Genomic DNA, 14247 nt, shown 5'->3' with positions numbered 1-14247 from the left:
GGGACTCCGACCTGTCCCCGGGTGTAGAGGGGGCGGCCGCGAGGCGCCAGACTTGCCAGCTGCCGCGGGATGCCACGTGAGGGGCGGAGACCCTGCGGGGAACCGATTAAAAGCCGAACGGAGCCGCAGGGGGCCGCTGCGGGGAGGGTCTTCTTGGGGCCGCGTCGCCCCACCCCAGTCCAGAGGCTGCACGGGTTCGGGCGCCGGGGTGTCCCGGGCATGAGTGGGGTGTGGGGGAACGGGGGGCCTCGGTGCCAGGCGGCGCTCGCGCTCCTGGCCTCGCTGTGCCGGGCCCGGCCGCCCCCTCTCGGGCTGGACGTGGAGACCTGTCGGAGCTTCGAGCAACAGCCCCCAGAGAGGAGTCCGAGCGCGGCCGACGCAGGTAACGGGAAACCCCAGACCCCCTCTCTTCCTGGATTCCCGCCCTGGCCGCCGTCCCTCCCCGGAGCCCCGGCCCCGGGAGCCCCGAACCTAGACAGAGGATTCTAGCTCAGGGTCCTGAACTTGGAAGCAGCCAGTGCCGCGTTCCATCGCCCGCAGGGCAAGCGGAGAGACGTGAAGGGGACCTGGGAGGTGGAGAATCCCTGAGCCCCCTCCCGTGTGACTCTGCGGGGATCTCGTGCAGAGCCGCGCTCCCGGGGTGCAGCGCCCCACCGGGGCCTCAGTTTCCCTAGCGTCTCTCCTCCGCTCACCCCGCGGGCGACCTGCCAGGGAAGGGGTCTGGAGCGAGTAGGAGACCAGGGACCTCCCGGCGGAGGAAGGAACTCATTTCTTGGGAAGGGCGGGGGGGTGGGGGGGGAGGTTGTGGAGGTCCCAGGGTCCTTCTGTCGGTTTGCGCGTCCGTTTGTCTGTTCTGTCGGGGAACGCTGTCCGAGCCCCCCGGTCTCAGGGCGAAACTTGCGTCTGCGGGCGGCACGAGGTCTTTGTGTCCGAGCGCGTCTCGGGCGGCGAGTGGCTGTCTGCGTCTCCGCTGCGGGGCGGGGGGCGGGGGGCGGGATGGGGGAGGGCGCCTCGGCATCTTCCCCCCGCCCCCGCCCCTATAACTCGCTCCCTCGGTCTCTCTCTGACTCACTCGGACTCGCGGCCGGCGCGCGACTGAGCCGGTGCCTCTCGCCGACTTTGCCAAGCGGGCGCCTCCCGCCCGAACCGCGCGGACCCTGCGCCGGACGCAGCCCCGCGCGGCCGCCGAGCCCCGGCGGGAGCCCGAGCCGGGGCGAGCTCGCCGGAGCCGGTGAGTCGGGAGCCCGAGCCCCGCAGGGCGCGGGCCCGGCGCGCAGCTGCGGCGTCTCTCGGGGGTCGCGACAGCGGCAATGGCGTGTCGCGCCCCGGCGACGGGAGGCGGGCGGGTGGCGGCCGGCCGGCCCGGGGCTTCCTTGCCGCACCAGCGCTGAGCAGCCGCGCTCCCCGCGGCAGCCGGGCTTCTTTGTCCGATGCCGACGTCTGGAGGGTCCCGGGCGGCAGGGAGCTCCGGATGGCCCTCCCCCGGGGGGAGGGGCGGGGGCAGTGCGAAGCCTCGAGAGCGTGAGAGGATGCGGAGTGGGGGTGGGGAGAGCCCGCGGGGACCCAGGCTCCGGGGTTCCCTCGGCTCCGCAGACGCCGCTCCTTCGTGCCCCTCGACTCTGACCCCAGTGGCACCGGGCCTAGGGGTAGGCGGGGGTCGCCCCTGGGTCCCCCCCACACGCATGCGGGCAAGGGAGAAAGGGGCCGCAGGAGGCGGGAATTTGGTCTCCAAGCGCGTCTCCAGGGAACAGAAGCCGGGGACCCGGGCGGCGGTTCCCGGAGCAGGTACAGGTGGGGTACGCTCCCCAGAGGCCGCAGGTTTCGGGGCCCTGTTTTCACTTGAGGTTAAAGGTCAGAGCTGTTGGTGAGTCCTAGGTGAGGAACGGGGCCGCTGGGGGTGGGCAGAGGAACAGAAGCCTGGCAGTGGGCCAAGGGGAGGGCTGTGGGGGGGGGGGGGTTGTGTCCTGCCTGCAGCAGTGGAGAGCACCTCAGCCCCGTGTGGGTTGTAGGGGGCGCTGCTCTCTCGTGTGCGCTCTCCCTGGCCCTGGCAATATTTGATCAATGGGTCGATTACTGCAGCAGAAAGGACTAAGGCTAGACCTAAGAAGAACTTTCAGAGGGTGGTGCAGTGATGGATGTTGGCGAGGCCCATTCTCCCTCTTGAAGAATCTCCAAATAGATTAGGCCCAGCAAGTGTTACTAGATTTTGGTTCTCAGGTGCCATCATCTGCTACGCCATCCCACTCCCCATACCCCCTAGACGCATAATTTTCCCCAAGCTAGGGAGCCTCTTCCTGACTGTCTACCCAGCTCCCTTCCATCCTCTCCTCCAACAATTTGTTTCCAGTGGGGGCCTCAGTGCTGGTCCTGACTCCTTAAACCCTAAAGGGGATAATTCAAGGTAAGAACACACCTGTCAAGTTCCACCTGGGGTGGAGGCTGCCTTCCTCCCCTGTCTGTTCAGAGCAGAAATGTATGTGCTGGGGAGGGTGTATGTGTGTGTGTGTGTGTGTGTGTGTGTGTGGAACATTCTGATACAGGGAGGCAGTGGTGTCTCAACTCCTGGGGGACACCCTGTAGTCGAATGACAGGTACTTGGCCAAGCTGAGGATGAGAGAAGGTTGAGGACTAGGAGCAAGCAGGCTCCGATGAATCAGTGTGCCTTTGCTGCAAGCTGCTTGAGCCCTGGTTAGCCCTGAGGGACTTGAACTTTGGCTGCTGAGTCACAAGCCTCAGGAGGCCCCCAGGGTGCCAAGCTAGTGGGCTGGAAGGAAGGAGGAGACAGAAGGGGACCCTTGATCACAGTGAAGGAAAGAAAGTGGTTGAGAGTGGGTTTGAGATCTTGGGGTTTAAGTGAACACAAGTCTGGGGAGATGCCATGCAGCTCAGGACCAGGCGCCCAGGTAGCCTGGGTCTAGCCTACTCCTTGCATCCCAGAGCCACTGCTGAGGGCTAGATTCTTCAGTCAGAGAAATGCTGGATCTTTTTATTTGTATAGTCATGAAAAATGCAAGTGACTAGAGCATGCCCAGTTCTCTTTACCTCTGTCTGTGTCCTCCTGCCTTCCTCCTACTGGGAGTCTCTAGCTCACAGGATTTCTAGTAACACCCCAAAATTCAACTTTGAGAGATTTGGACTCTACTCTCTATTTACTGGGACCCTTCTATGTGCCGTGGTCTGTGCTAGGAATTGCACGGGAAACCTTGATCAGATCTCCTTGGCTTTCCTGACTTGGAAACACCTCTACACATACTGTCCCAGGTAGAAGCAAGTTCATTTTTCTTTAAACATTCTAAAGGCAAAGGGTCTGCTTTCCTCCTTAAAATACAACCTCCTCCCGACCTGCGCACCCCTGCAAGTGAGTTCTGACAGGCAGTGTTCTATCTTCTTCATGCCATTTACCTTGTGGAGATGAATGAATTTGTTCCATAGGCCAAATTGCAGAGTGTTGGAAGTGGGTAGGAGGGTTCTGGATTTCAGGTAGTAAGCAGAGTTTCAGAGGTGTTGCAAAAAATTCAGGAACTGACGGGGATCCCTGAGCCTCCCTGCCCCTGCAGGGCTGGCAGCCAGGAATGATTATTCTTGGGCTTACTTGTGGCCATGAAATGTACCTACTGTTGGTTCACTTCTCTAATGACTCTGGATATGTTCTGTGATTCAGTCACCTGGCCATTGGCAGCACAGGTAAGATTTTTCCTGTTTGTGATGGCAAGTTAAATGCATAGCATTTCATTAAAACACAAATGTCCTGTTTCTATAACTAAATAATCAGTTACTCCCTCACCTCCTGTTGGGAGGAAGAAATTCTGCAATTTTGCCTTCTTTGAGGAACGGTGCAATGGGTACGATCCTTTAGAATGTACATCCTTTAGGTCATGTTCCGACTTTATAGTGTGTCTTGAACTTTAAGGGCACAGCCCTTAGGGTAAAATATCTAGGAGCTGTAGAGTGCTTGGATTTATAGTTCTAGAAGTTTTCTTCTACCTCTATCTGTGGGAACTTTGAGAGTGGAATGGTAGACTCCTCCCCTCCATGCTCTGTACAGAAGATGTGTCCTAACTACTCTGTTACTCTGTCCACAGAATTGGGGGCATAACACGGGACTGCAGAAAATTAGGACTAAGACTGAGGCATCTGGATCCTGCCAGGTTTCTTTAGGGTCTGTGTAAGGCTGTCTGGAGTGGAAAAAAGCAGAGCAAGAGAAAGTCCTGCCCAAGCAGGACATCTAGCTGTGGACACTCTAGGTGTCTGATACTGTCTCATCCCTCCTTTCTCTCTATTGCTGCTCTGTTTTTCTTGCTCCGTGTGGACCTAGGCAGACCTTCCTCTCAGTACTTGCAGGTGTAAACAAGAAGAGGGGTGTAGAGAGAAAGAATCTCTCTGGCTCTCTGTTTGCCATGCCCCCCCCCCCCGCCAACTTGGGGGCTTGAACTCCACATCTCAGAGAGGCTCCAAGCCCTGACCAATCGGGTGGAAATGTACAGTTACCATCTACCAAAATAATAATACTAATAATTGCTAAATTAATGCCAACGCTGTTAGCTATAGCACTCTGCATTAGTCTCCGGTTTATCTCTGAATCCCCTAATGATGGTGGAAGCCTGTGTCCAGTCATAAAGCTTGTGCGGCCATAATTAGCCTGGCATTGTCTATCTTCATCGAAGCTTTTCAGGAGCATTAATTCCTTCTCTGTTTGGACTCTGCTAATTATCCCCATCGGTGGTTCGGCCTGGATCTCTGAAAGAAGGAATGGAAGCAGAGGCTCTCTGCTCCCCCTCCCTCTAACCCTGAATTTTAATTACACCAGCATCTCCTAATAAATTTACAAGCCACAGCAGAGTTTATTATTAATGGACCACATCTGTAAGGCTTAGAACAGAATAGCCCCGTTCCCCTAACACACACACACACACACACACACACACACACACACACATACACATGCACTCTCAGGTATTTCTCAGGGACATCTATCTCTGGACAAGGTGTTTCCAGGGGCCACCGGTTATTGGCCTGGTGCCTGGTGTGTAACGTTCAGTGTCTATACTTTCTAGGGAAGAAGAAAGAGATGGGGGATGAGGAGGTTGGTCATAGTCCTAGTCTCCAGGTTACTACTCAGGTACAGAAGATCAGGCCAAATAGTAGAGGTTGTGTCCCATACCCTTCCTGATGATAACAAAGAAATGCCCCCCACCCTGCCACCTTCCTGTCCAGCTTTCTACTCAGCCCACAGTACTCTCAGGGGCCTGGCTCAGAAGCTTGGATTTTGGCATCAGAATTCCCAGGTTTAAATCCCTGGTGTCAAAAATAGTTTACTTCATACAGAATGGACCCAAAGCAGGGCCCTCTGAGACAAGGAAGGGAGATATCAGACCACAGGGGGAGGCATCCAGGAGACCTTGGGCCCCTCCTCTCTCCAGGGAAGTGAAGATCTCCCTGAAGCCCACGAGGACAGACAATGCTTGTCACCCTCAGTGAGACTGCCTGGCAGGGGTAATGGCTCATGGCCTCCCTCCCTCTCTCTGAAAAATGCTGGGTTATTAATTAGCAACCTGGGGCTTCCTTATCTCTCCACGCTGACATTCCTTTCTCCAAAGACAGAGCCCCCTCCCTTAGTGTTAGGATTCATCAGCAGCTCTTATCACCTGCTATTGTTCCCATTTTTCTAATAGGTTTTGACGTTAGGAAAACCCATTTTGTAACAGTAACAGGCATTTTTGCTAACAGATTGTAACTAAAAAGATAAACTGGGGAGAGGAAGTGAAAAGAAAGGACCATTTTCTCTACTTGCCCCAAAGCTGGAGAAAGCTGGCTTCAGGGCCTCAGGTTGCTAATCGACCCTTGGAAAATGGTTTATGGATAAGCCTGTGGGGAGCAGGAACCACCTGGGCTGAGGACCCCTCATTCAGGCCCAGAGACACAGAAGAGCACAACCCAGAGATCAGACAGCAAGAAATGCAGAGGTCCAAGAGCCCGGAAGGAACAGCACCAAGTCTGGGAAGGGAGAAGACTCTGGGTAGAACCATTCATATTAATACTAGTAATATTATTTGCTATTTCCTTCCACCGTGCCCTTTACATTATCTCATTTAATCTTTACCATCTCCCTAAGAAATTAGTGTGTACCCCTCAAAGATAAATTAACTCAGTTTAGGGGTGTTAACTAAGTAACCTACTAAAGGCGACGTTGCATTTCCAAATTTCCGAGAGAACTTTGCAAAACCATAGCATGTTCTCTCAACTGTGGATTTTTCTCCTACGATTTTCTTTTTACTCCTTTGGAGCTCACTCCTGTTTACCAGATGGCTGGTGACAGTAATAACAGAACTGGACAAGTAGCAAACCAATGAGTATTGACAGAAAAACTAGGAGATGTGAGATCTCTCATGTAGTACCTAGTATGTCTTGAGATCTAGCTATATATGCAATACTTATATTCTTTCTGCTGCTAGTACGATCGTTCCTAGTTTGTAATGACAAAGATAAAGTTCTATTAGTGTTCATGACTTGTGGGTGTTCTGCTGAGGGGATATTCAAAACTAGACTGGGCAAAACTAGGTGATTCTAATAGAAATGGCCAATATACTACATTCTGCCACTGTCCTCAGCACTTCTACTCTCCCTGAAACCTCACAATGACCTTCTGAGGTAGGTACTATCACAGATGAGGATTGTGAGGCTTGAGAGATTAAGTAGCTTGCCAAAGTCACATGGTTCAAAGGCAATGGAAATGGACATTTGAGGGGCCCAGCTTGACCCCAGGACAACAATTCTTTTTCTCCAGGCTGAAGAGGAAATAAAAAAGGAGAAGAGAGGGAGAAAGAATACAGGGATTTAGGAAGGTTTTTTTTTTTTTTTTTTCGTTTTCAGTACTGTGGTGAGGGCTTTCTCCTTTCCTGGAGGGTTCTCTCTCTTGTCAGGAAGCTAGCATGAGATGGCAGTGTGAAATATCAGAGCACTGGGTCAGGACTCAAAAGGTGGCTGAGTAGCTCATCAAAATCATCTGCCTCACAGTGTTGAGGTTCAGGCCAGACGAGTGGAAGAAAGGCTCTGAAGGCTACCTGTGACTTGCTAGAAGGCAATATGCCCTGATGGGTTGGCCACTGCTGACCTGGGGTGGGAAGGCACATCTGGTGGCTGATCTGGGCCTTGGTACAGCCCTTAGACCATACGGGAGCCTCACTTTCCCAGGCTCAGTGAACCTTTTAACCAGGCTGTTTGGGCTGACTGTGTTTAAGGCCACATGTGGTGATTTTACAGCGGCTAAATCCTGTACAGTCACCCTTGCCCTGTCCTAATTCTGCTCTGGACTTGCTCACCGCCTTGTGTCCCTGGTGGGTGAATCCACTCAGCAACAGGACCCAATTCCTCGTGTAATGCCTGTGGGTGAGGTGTCCTGGAAAGAGATTCTCCAGGCAGAGGAAGGGCCTCTCAGTCTTACATAACCAGTATTGAGTGCTGGGTGCTGATTCCGAATAATCCATACCTCTGCCTGCCCTAATCACAGCTCTGAGGGAACAACAGCCCGGGTGGGGGGGTGCGGGTGGGGGTGAAAGGGAGTATGGGGAGAGACATGTGCGCAAGCATTCCAAATAGCAGCCATACAGAGGAAAACTGATTCCCTCGGCCCGCCCCCTTCCCCCACCTCTCTTTTCATTTATGAATTCCGGTTTTTTTTTTTTTTTTGTCAGGCTGAACATTTAAATGCACTCTATGCTCTCTGGATTCCCCCCATTTCTCCCCCTTTCTCATTAAAATTCTAATTATTACCAGAGCAAGTAAGATGTATGATCAAAGGAAAGCAAAGCCCTAGAAATACCTTTTTGTTTTAAGGTGACTCATTGTAGAGAATGCATCCAGAACAGCTGGAACTGGGAACAGATGTAACTGCGAAGGGGCTAGAGATGGCTGGGTTCTTAGAATAAGGACCCGTGTATCTGTGGTCGCTTTGCTGGTGAACCCCAGGGGCATCAGGGCCTAAAGAAACTGTCTCCAAACCATTTAGCTAATGGACTCATAACAACACAAATTATTTGATTTAATGCCTCCAATATATATTTGTTCCCATGTTCCATACTCATGTGGGTTGTGTCTCCAATTCTACGGCTTACCAGCTGTGTGACCCCAGGCAATATAATCCTCTGTGCCTCACCTTTCTCATATGCATAAAGGAAATAATAATCATATCTATTTCGCCGGAGAGTATGATGTGAGTGAATACGTAAAAAGCGCTTCATACCTTGGACATTGTAATGTTTAAAACTTAACTAAATCTAAAAACAAAATGCGGGGATCCCTGGGTGGCGCACCGGTTTAGCGCCTGCCTTTGGCCCAGGGCGCGATCCTGGAGACCCGGGATCGAGTCCCACGTCGGGCTCCCGGTGCATGGAGCCTGCTTCTCCCTCTGCCTGTGTCTCTGCCTCTCTCTCTCTCTCTCTCTCTCTCTCTCTCTGTGTGTGTGTATGTGTGTGACTATCATAAAAAAAATAAAAATAAATAAAATAAAAACAAAATGCTATCATTTCTGTTATTAGCAACCTGTATATTGCAATTCTGACTTATTGATTTAAAGATAATAAATACGAAAACAATCTGATATTTTTTTCTCTTGTGCCCCCAGGATGCATGCACACTGCACTAGAGACCTTTAGAAGTGAACTTAGGGGACTCCTGGGTGGCTCAGCGATTGAGCAACTGCCTTTGGCTCAGGGCCTGATCCCGGGATCTGGGATTGAGTCCCACATCGGGATCCCTGTGAGGGACCTGTTTCTCCCTCTGCCTGTGTCTCTGCCTCTCTTTGTGTGTCTCTCATAAATAAATAAATAAATAAATAAATAAATAAATAAATATATATATATGAACTTAGACTTGGCTTTCCTGATACCTGGCAGTGTCCAGGTGAAGGACAAATCCCAGCTCCTCTGGCTGGGGAGAGGCTCTGATGTCTCTGCAGGGGGCTGGGGTTGCTGTGGGTGGCTGTCATAGTTGATCCACGCCAGTACCAGGGAGTCAGAAGGCAGTCCTAGCTCCCCAGACAAGGTGGCTGACACTCTCACCTCCTTCCAAGGTTCTCTGGCTGGGGGACAGCTTTTCCTGGTGCCTGTGTGCTATAAGAGAACTCTGGAGTACTCTGGATTCCCCCTACAAGGGACTTGGCATCTTGGTACTGCAAGCCTAGGTTAGCACCTGGCATGTAGCGGGTGCTCAGTAAATGCTGGTTAAGAAATAATTCTAGCTCTTGTGTGTGCCATTCATTTATTCATTCATTCACTCATGGATTCTCATGTGCCAGGTTCTGTGCTAGGCCCCGAGTCAGACAAATATGAAAACACAGAGTTACAACAGCCCACAGTTTAATCAGGAACAGCCCTGATTAAATAGGCTAGGACAATGGAAGGAGCCCCAGGCTGGGTGGTGGACATCTGGACCCTGGTCCAGGCTCTGTGTCTGACCTGGGACCCCAGGTGAGTCCCTTCTCTGGACTACTGCTTCTGTCTGCAAAAGCACAGCCTGGCCTCAGTACTTGTAGGGTCATTTCTCACCTTAGATCCTAAGGTTCCTAGGGCACTGAGCCAGGATAATCCAGGGCCTGCAAACCCACAGGCCTGCAGGGGCCACACAGGCCACTCAGGTGAGGACACACACCCCTTCCCTCCGAAGGGTACAGGAGCACAGGTCCAGTTACCAAGGCATCTGGCCTCTTCCAGAGTTTCCAGAAATTTGGTGTGATGATGATGGTGGTGGAATTTCTTGACTTTTCCACTTTCACCCTGGCAGGCAATACTCCTCTGCGGGCTTGTTCACAAAGTTGACAAGTGACCCTTGAGCACACTGTGCCCAGTGTCCCATTGGTTGGGAGGCTTCTGACCTCTCAGAAGGAGAAGAGGCTTTGGGATCTAAGGGTCATTCCAAAAGTATGTGTGTGTGGGGAGATCTGCTTAATCATTTCTTCTAGAGGGAGACATCCGGGCTGCTCTTCTGGAATAACAGGCATCCTGCTTCCTGCTGGGGTCGGGGGTGGGCTGGGGGCAAGACAGTGAGCACCTGCCTCTGAACCAACTGTGACATTCAAAAATGCTGGTTTTACAGCAAAACTCTCAACTAGCCCAGAAATGGGAGAAGCCAGCTACAGGAATCAACTTGTAATGTAGCTTTGAAATAAGTTGTGTAGGTCAAATTCCGACTTTATCCAAGTATTTACTGAGCCTGCCATGTGCAGAATTGAGAGTTCTGCAGAAGCCGGGGACCTGATCCCTGCCCCTTGTTGGCATCAAGTCAGCTGTGACTGTTAAGCTCCCGCGTGGGCTCTGGGCTCCCCAGGGGTGGGGTAAGGGAAGAGATGGAGTTGGCTGAGCCTCTGGTCCCCGAGCCACATGGCCTGTTGAGGAAGAGAAGCTGTATACGCAAAAATGACTCTGCTGTAAGTCTGGCCATAGTAACAGCTCTAATAGAAATTCAAACAGCATCCAATTGTGAACGCTTCAGGAATTTGCACATTTGCTTAGGCTGCTATTTAAATTACTTTCCCTTCCCTGTGCACGTGCCCATAGGCAGTGGGGGAGGCCGCCCAGGTGCTCCCCAGGCTGGCAGCCCGGGAGGGGTGGGGGATGGGGGAGGCCAGCGCCAGGCTGCAGACGTTTCCCAAAGTGGACTGTGGAGCGACACCCCTAAAACCACCTGTCCTCTGGCTGGCAGCTTTCTCACGAGCGTTCTTCTCTCTTCTCCCTTTGTCTTTGTCCCTTCTGTGTGTCCCCTCTGCCGACTCCCTTCCCTGCTTCTGCCCACCTCTGTCCGTCTCTGTCCCTTCCTGCCCGGCTCCTGCTGAGGGCAGGCACCTCTGTCAGCCTCCTCGCAGTGGTGGTTATTGTGTGTGGCGTGGCCCTGGTGGCAGTTTTTCTCTTTCTCTTTTGGAAGTTGTGCTGGATGCCCCGGAGGAGCAAGGAGGCGTCCAGTCCCGCGCCCGCTAACCCTGCCCCGGAGGCCGCGCCGCGCCCCGGCCCCAGAGGCGTCATGACCGACAAGCTGAAGGACAGCGCGGCGCTGGGCTTCCTGGAGGCGGCCGTGAAGATCAGCCACACGTCCCCCGACATCCCCGCCGAGGTGCAGATGTCTGTCCGGGAGCACATCATGCGCCACACGCGGCTGCAGCGACAGACCACAGAGCCCGCGTCGTCCACCAGGTGAGCGGGGCTCTCCGGGCCTGGCCGCCAGCCCCCGCCCGCGCTCCGCTCTCGGCGGTGGGGCCCAGCCCGGGCGGAGCGAGCGAGCGAGCCGGGAGGGGCACCACGCGCGCGCTGCCTGGAGAGCCGGCCGCGGTCAGCATGGTCAGCAGCTGGGAGGTGGGCACCCCGAAGGGCTGCGGGAAAGGGGAGCCTTGGAGGTGGGTGCGTGCTGCGGGGTGTGCACTGGGCTGTGCACGCGTGGGCGGGGCGGGGCCTTTGGAGGGAAGGAAAGACTGCAGGCAGAGGGCAGAGAATGTGCAAGGACCCAGAGGCGTCAGAGGTCGTGGTGTGTCCAGGGATAGGCCAGTAAAGCTTGCAGATCAGAGTCTGCGCTGCATGCAAGGCAAGACCAGAGGTTCCTAACATGTTGGGAATAGGATTCCTTTATGACCTCTGACAGGGTTCCCTGCAGGACAGCAGTTGTATACATGGCATCCTTTAACTGAGAAAGCCAGAGACAGCACCCACAACATAATGACAAACGTCTGCTCTAAACTCAGATACAAAAATAAATAAATAAATAAATAAATAAATAAATAAATAAATAAATAAATAAACAAACTCCGAAATGGAAGCGGTGCAGTATGAGACACTGTATTTTTATTCAAACGTAGGGCTCATGTGGGCTCCTGGGTCCCTGCAATGTCTCCCCAGGCTCTCAGGGGAGCAGCCAAAGGAGACTGGGCCTTCTAATGGGAGTCCAGGATCGAAAGTGCCGGGGAGTCACATTGTCAGAGTTGATCATGTGATTTCGGGCCAGTAGCTCACCTTTCTTAGGCCTCACTTTCACCCACTGTAAAATAGGACTAATGATTCCTAAGGTTGCTGTGAGGAGCCAAGGAAGGAATGCATCTGGCAATCCAGAGCTGACGATACTTACTATACATCTGGCCCTGTGCTAAGTGCCTTTTCTGTGTATTAATCTGGTTCATCCTCACAGTAATCCTATGCAGTTGCTACTTTTATTATCCTCATTTTGTAGCACAGTGAAGTTAAATAACTTGACCAAGGTCACATAACCAGACAGTGGCAGAGCCAATATTAACCTACGCAGTCTGGCTCCCAAGCCCAATAAATGTTAACTACGGTTGCGGGGGTGGTGCTGCTGATGATGCTGGAGGGACAGCCGCATCCAGGGTAGGAGAAGGGGTCTCATGCTTTCATGGTAGAAACCAGTCACATATACTAGGGAAAAAACCCAGAAAATAGGTGGGCGTGTGCTGGGAATGGTAGCCAAGGTACCATGAACTGAGTTTATTATATACCAGACCCCATCCCAACTACTTTCCAGAGGCTTGTATTGCTCACAACCACCAGTGCACAAAGTGTGTGCAGGAGGCAAAGGGCCCCCGCAAAGGGTGGGATGAGCCAGGGCAGACGGGAGGTGCTGGCCTGCATATCTCTCCCCCTGAGCCGTGACCCACTGTCCCTGCCCCCTCCCACCCCGTACCAGGCACACGTCCTTCAAGCGCCACCTGCCACGGCAGATGCACGTCTCCAGCGTGGACTATGGCAATGAGCTGCCGCCAGCGGCAGAGCAGCCCACCAGCATTGGCCGAATCAAGCCCGAGCTCTACAAGCAGAAGTCGGTGGACGGGGACGATGCCAAGTCTGAGGCCGCCAAGAGCTGTGGGAAAATCAACTTCAGCCTACGCTATGATTACGAGAGTGAGACTTTGATCGTGCGCATCCTGAAGGCCTTCGACCTCCCTGCCAAGGACTTCTGTGGCAGTTCAGACCCCTATGTCAAGATCTACCTCCTGCCAGATCGCAAGTGCAAGCTGCAGACCCGGGTGCACCGCAAGACCCTGAACCCCACCTTCGATGAGAACTTCCACTTCCCGGTGCCCTACGAGGAGCTGGCCGACCGCAAGCTACATCTCAGTGTCTTCGACTTCGACCGCTTCTCCCGCCATGACATGATCGGAGAGGTCATCCTGGACAACCTCTTTGAGGCCTCCGACCTGTCCCGGGAAACCTCCATCTGGAAGGACATTCAGTATGCCACAAGTGTGAGTACAGCCTTGCCTCCCGGGCTTCTTGAGGATCCCTGGTGCTGGGTTGAGTGGGGAGAGTCCCTATTGTTCTCACCTGTAGAGACAAGTAGGCCTTTGCTCTTTAGAATGTGAAGGGGGGCTCTGCAAACTGACCGGTGGCTCAGCCCACCCTGGGGAAGTCCTTGCACTGTGCCCCAGGTTGGGCTGGGGCCACAGAGCTCCTCCTGTGTGGGTTGGCAAGGAAGAGAATTTTTGACCATTGCTTCTGATTACATGTTCTGAGGGGGTTACCTCTACCTGCTGGACCTTAGGTCTACCACCTAGAAAACAATGTCATCTATCTCTTTGATCACGGAGGAGGACTGAGCCAGGTCTATAGGACTGGACCAGACAGCAGCATCTGCCAAGTGCACTGATGTGTACTAGAAGTCTGGGAAAGGCAATCAAAAACAGAACATATTTATCAGGACAAACAGGTTATGCAGCAACAAATAATCCTAGGATTTGGTAGCTCAGAGCAACCAAGGTCTAGTTCTTGTTCACGTCATACGTGCTTTGCAGCTCGGCCGGTGGCTCGACTTTACCTTGCGGCGCAGGGGTCTGAGCTGACAGAGGCTCCGTGTGGACACATGCTGCCATCATTACCACATCAGGAAGAAGGGGATGGGGCAAGTCATGCACTAGTCCTTAATGGTTCCACAACGAAGTGATATATGTCACTTCGACCTACATTTCGTTAGCCAACTCAAGACACGTGGCAACTCAGGAGGGCAGGACAAAGACATCTGACCACGTGTCCAAAGAAACTGGAACCATGTGATGGCCAACACCAGTGACTACCACGCAGCCCCTTCTCTCAGGCATTCCCTGCCTGGGCCAGCCTGGAAGGACACCTGGCTAATCCACCCACGGGATGGGATCCACACACCACATGGGGTTGGGCGCTTGGCTGTCTGTGACCAACTATAGTTAACCAGGGAATGTTTTGAGGAGCTGAGGCTTAGGCTGGTTTTTCAGAGGGAGGACAC

At 53.4% G+C, this 14247-nt stretch overlaps 1 protein-coding gene across 1 annotated transcript in view; it reads left to right on the top strand.

Moving 5' to 3' along the window:
- The first annotated feature begins 219 nt into the window (after positions 1–219).
- SYT6 (synaptotagmin 6) overlaps positions 220–14247 on the top strand; it is a 58625-nt gene continuing 44597 nt past the window's right edge. Inside the window, exons 1-3 of the mRNA XM_055312597.1 lie at positions 220–382; positions 10832–11180; positions 12676–13234. Of these exons, the coding sequence (XP_055168572.1) occupies positions 220–382; positions 10832–11180; positions 12676–13234 (1071 nt within the window). The remainder of the gene's footprint in view (positions 383–10831; positions 11181–12675; positions 13235–14247) is intronic.

The sequence above is a fragment of the Nyctereutes procyonoides genome, unplaced genomic scaffold, assembly GCF_905146905.1.
Source record: "Nyctereutes procyonoides isolate TBG_1078 unplaced genomic scaffold, NYPRO_anot_genome, whole genome shotgun sequence".
In the NCBI taxonomy this organism is placed as follows: domain Eukaryota; kingdom Metazoa; phylum Chordata; class Mammalia; order Carnivora; family Canidae; genus Nyctereutes; species Nyctereutes procyonoides.
The sequence above is the reverse complement of the archived record's forward strand: the minus strand, read 5'-3'. Positions and strand labels throughout refer to the sequence as shown.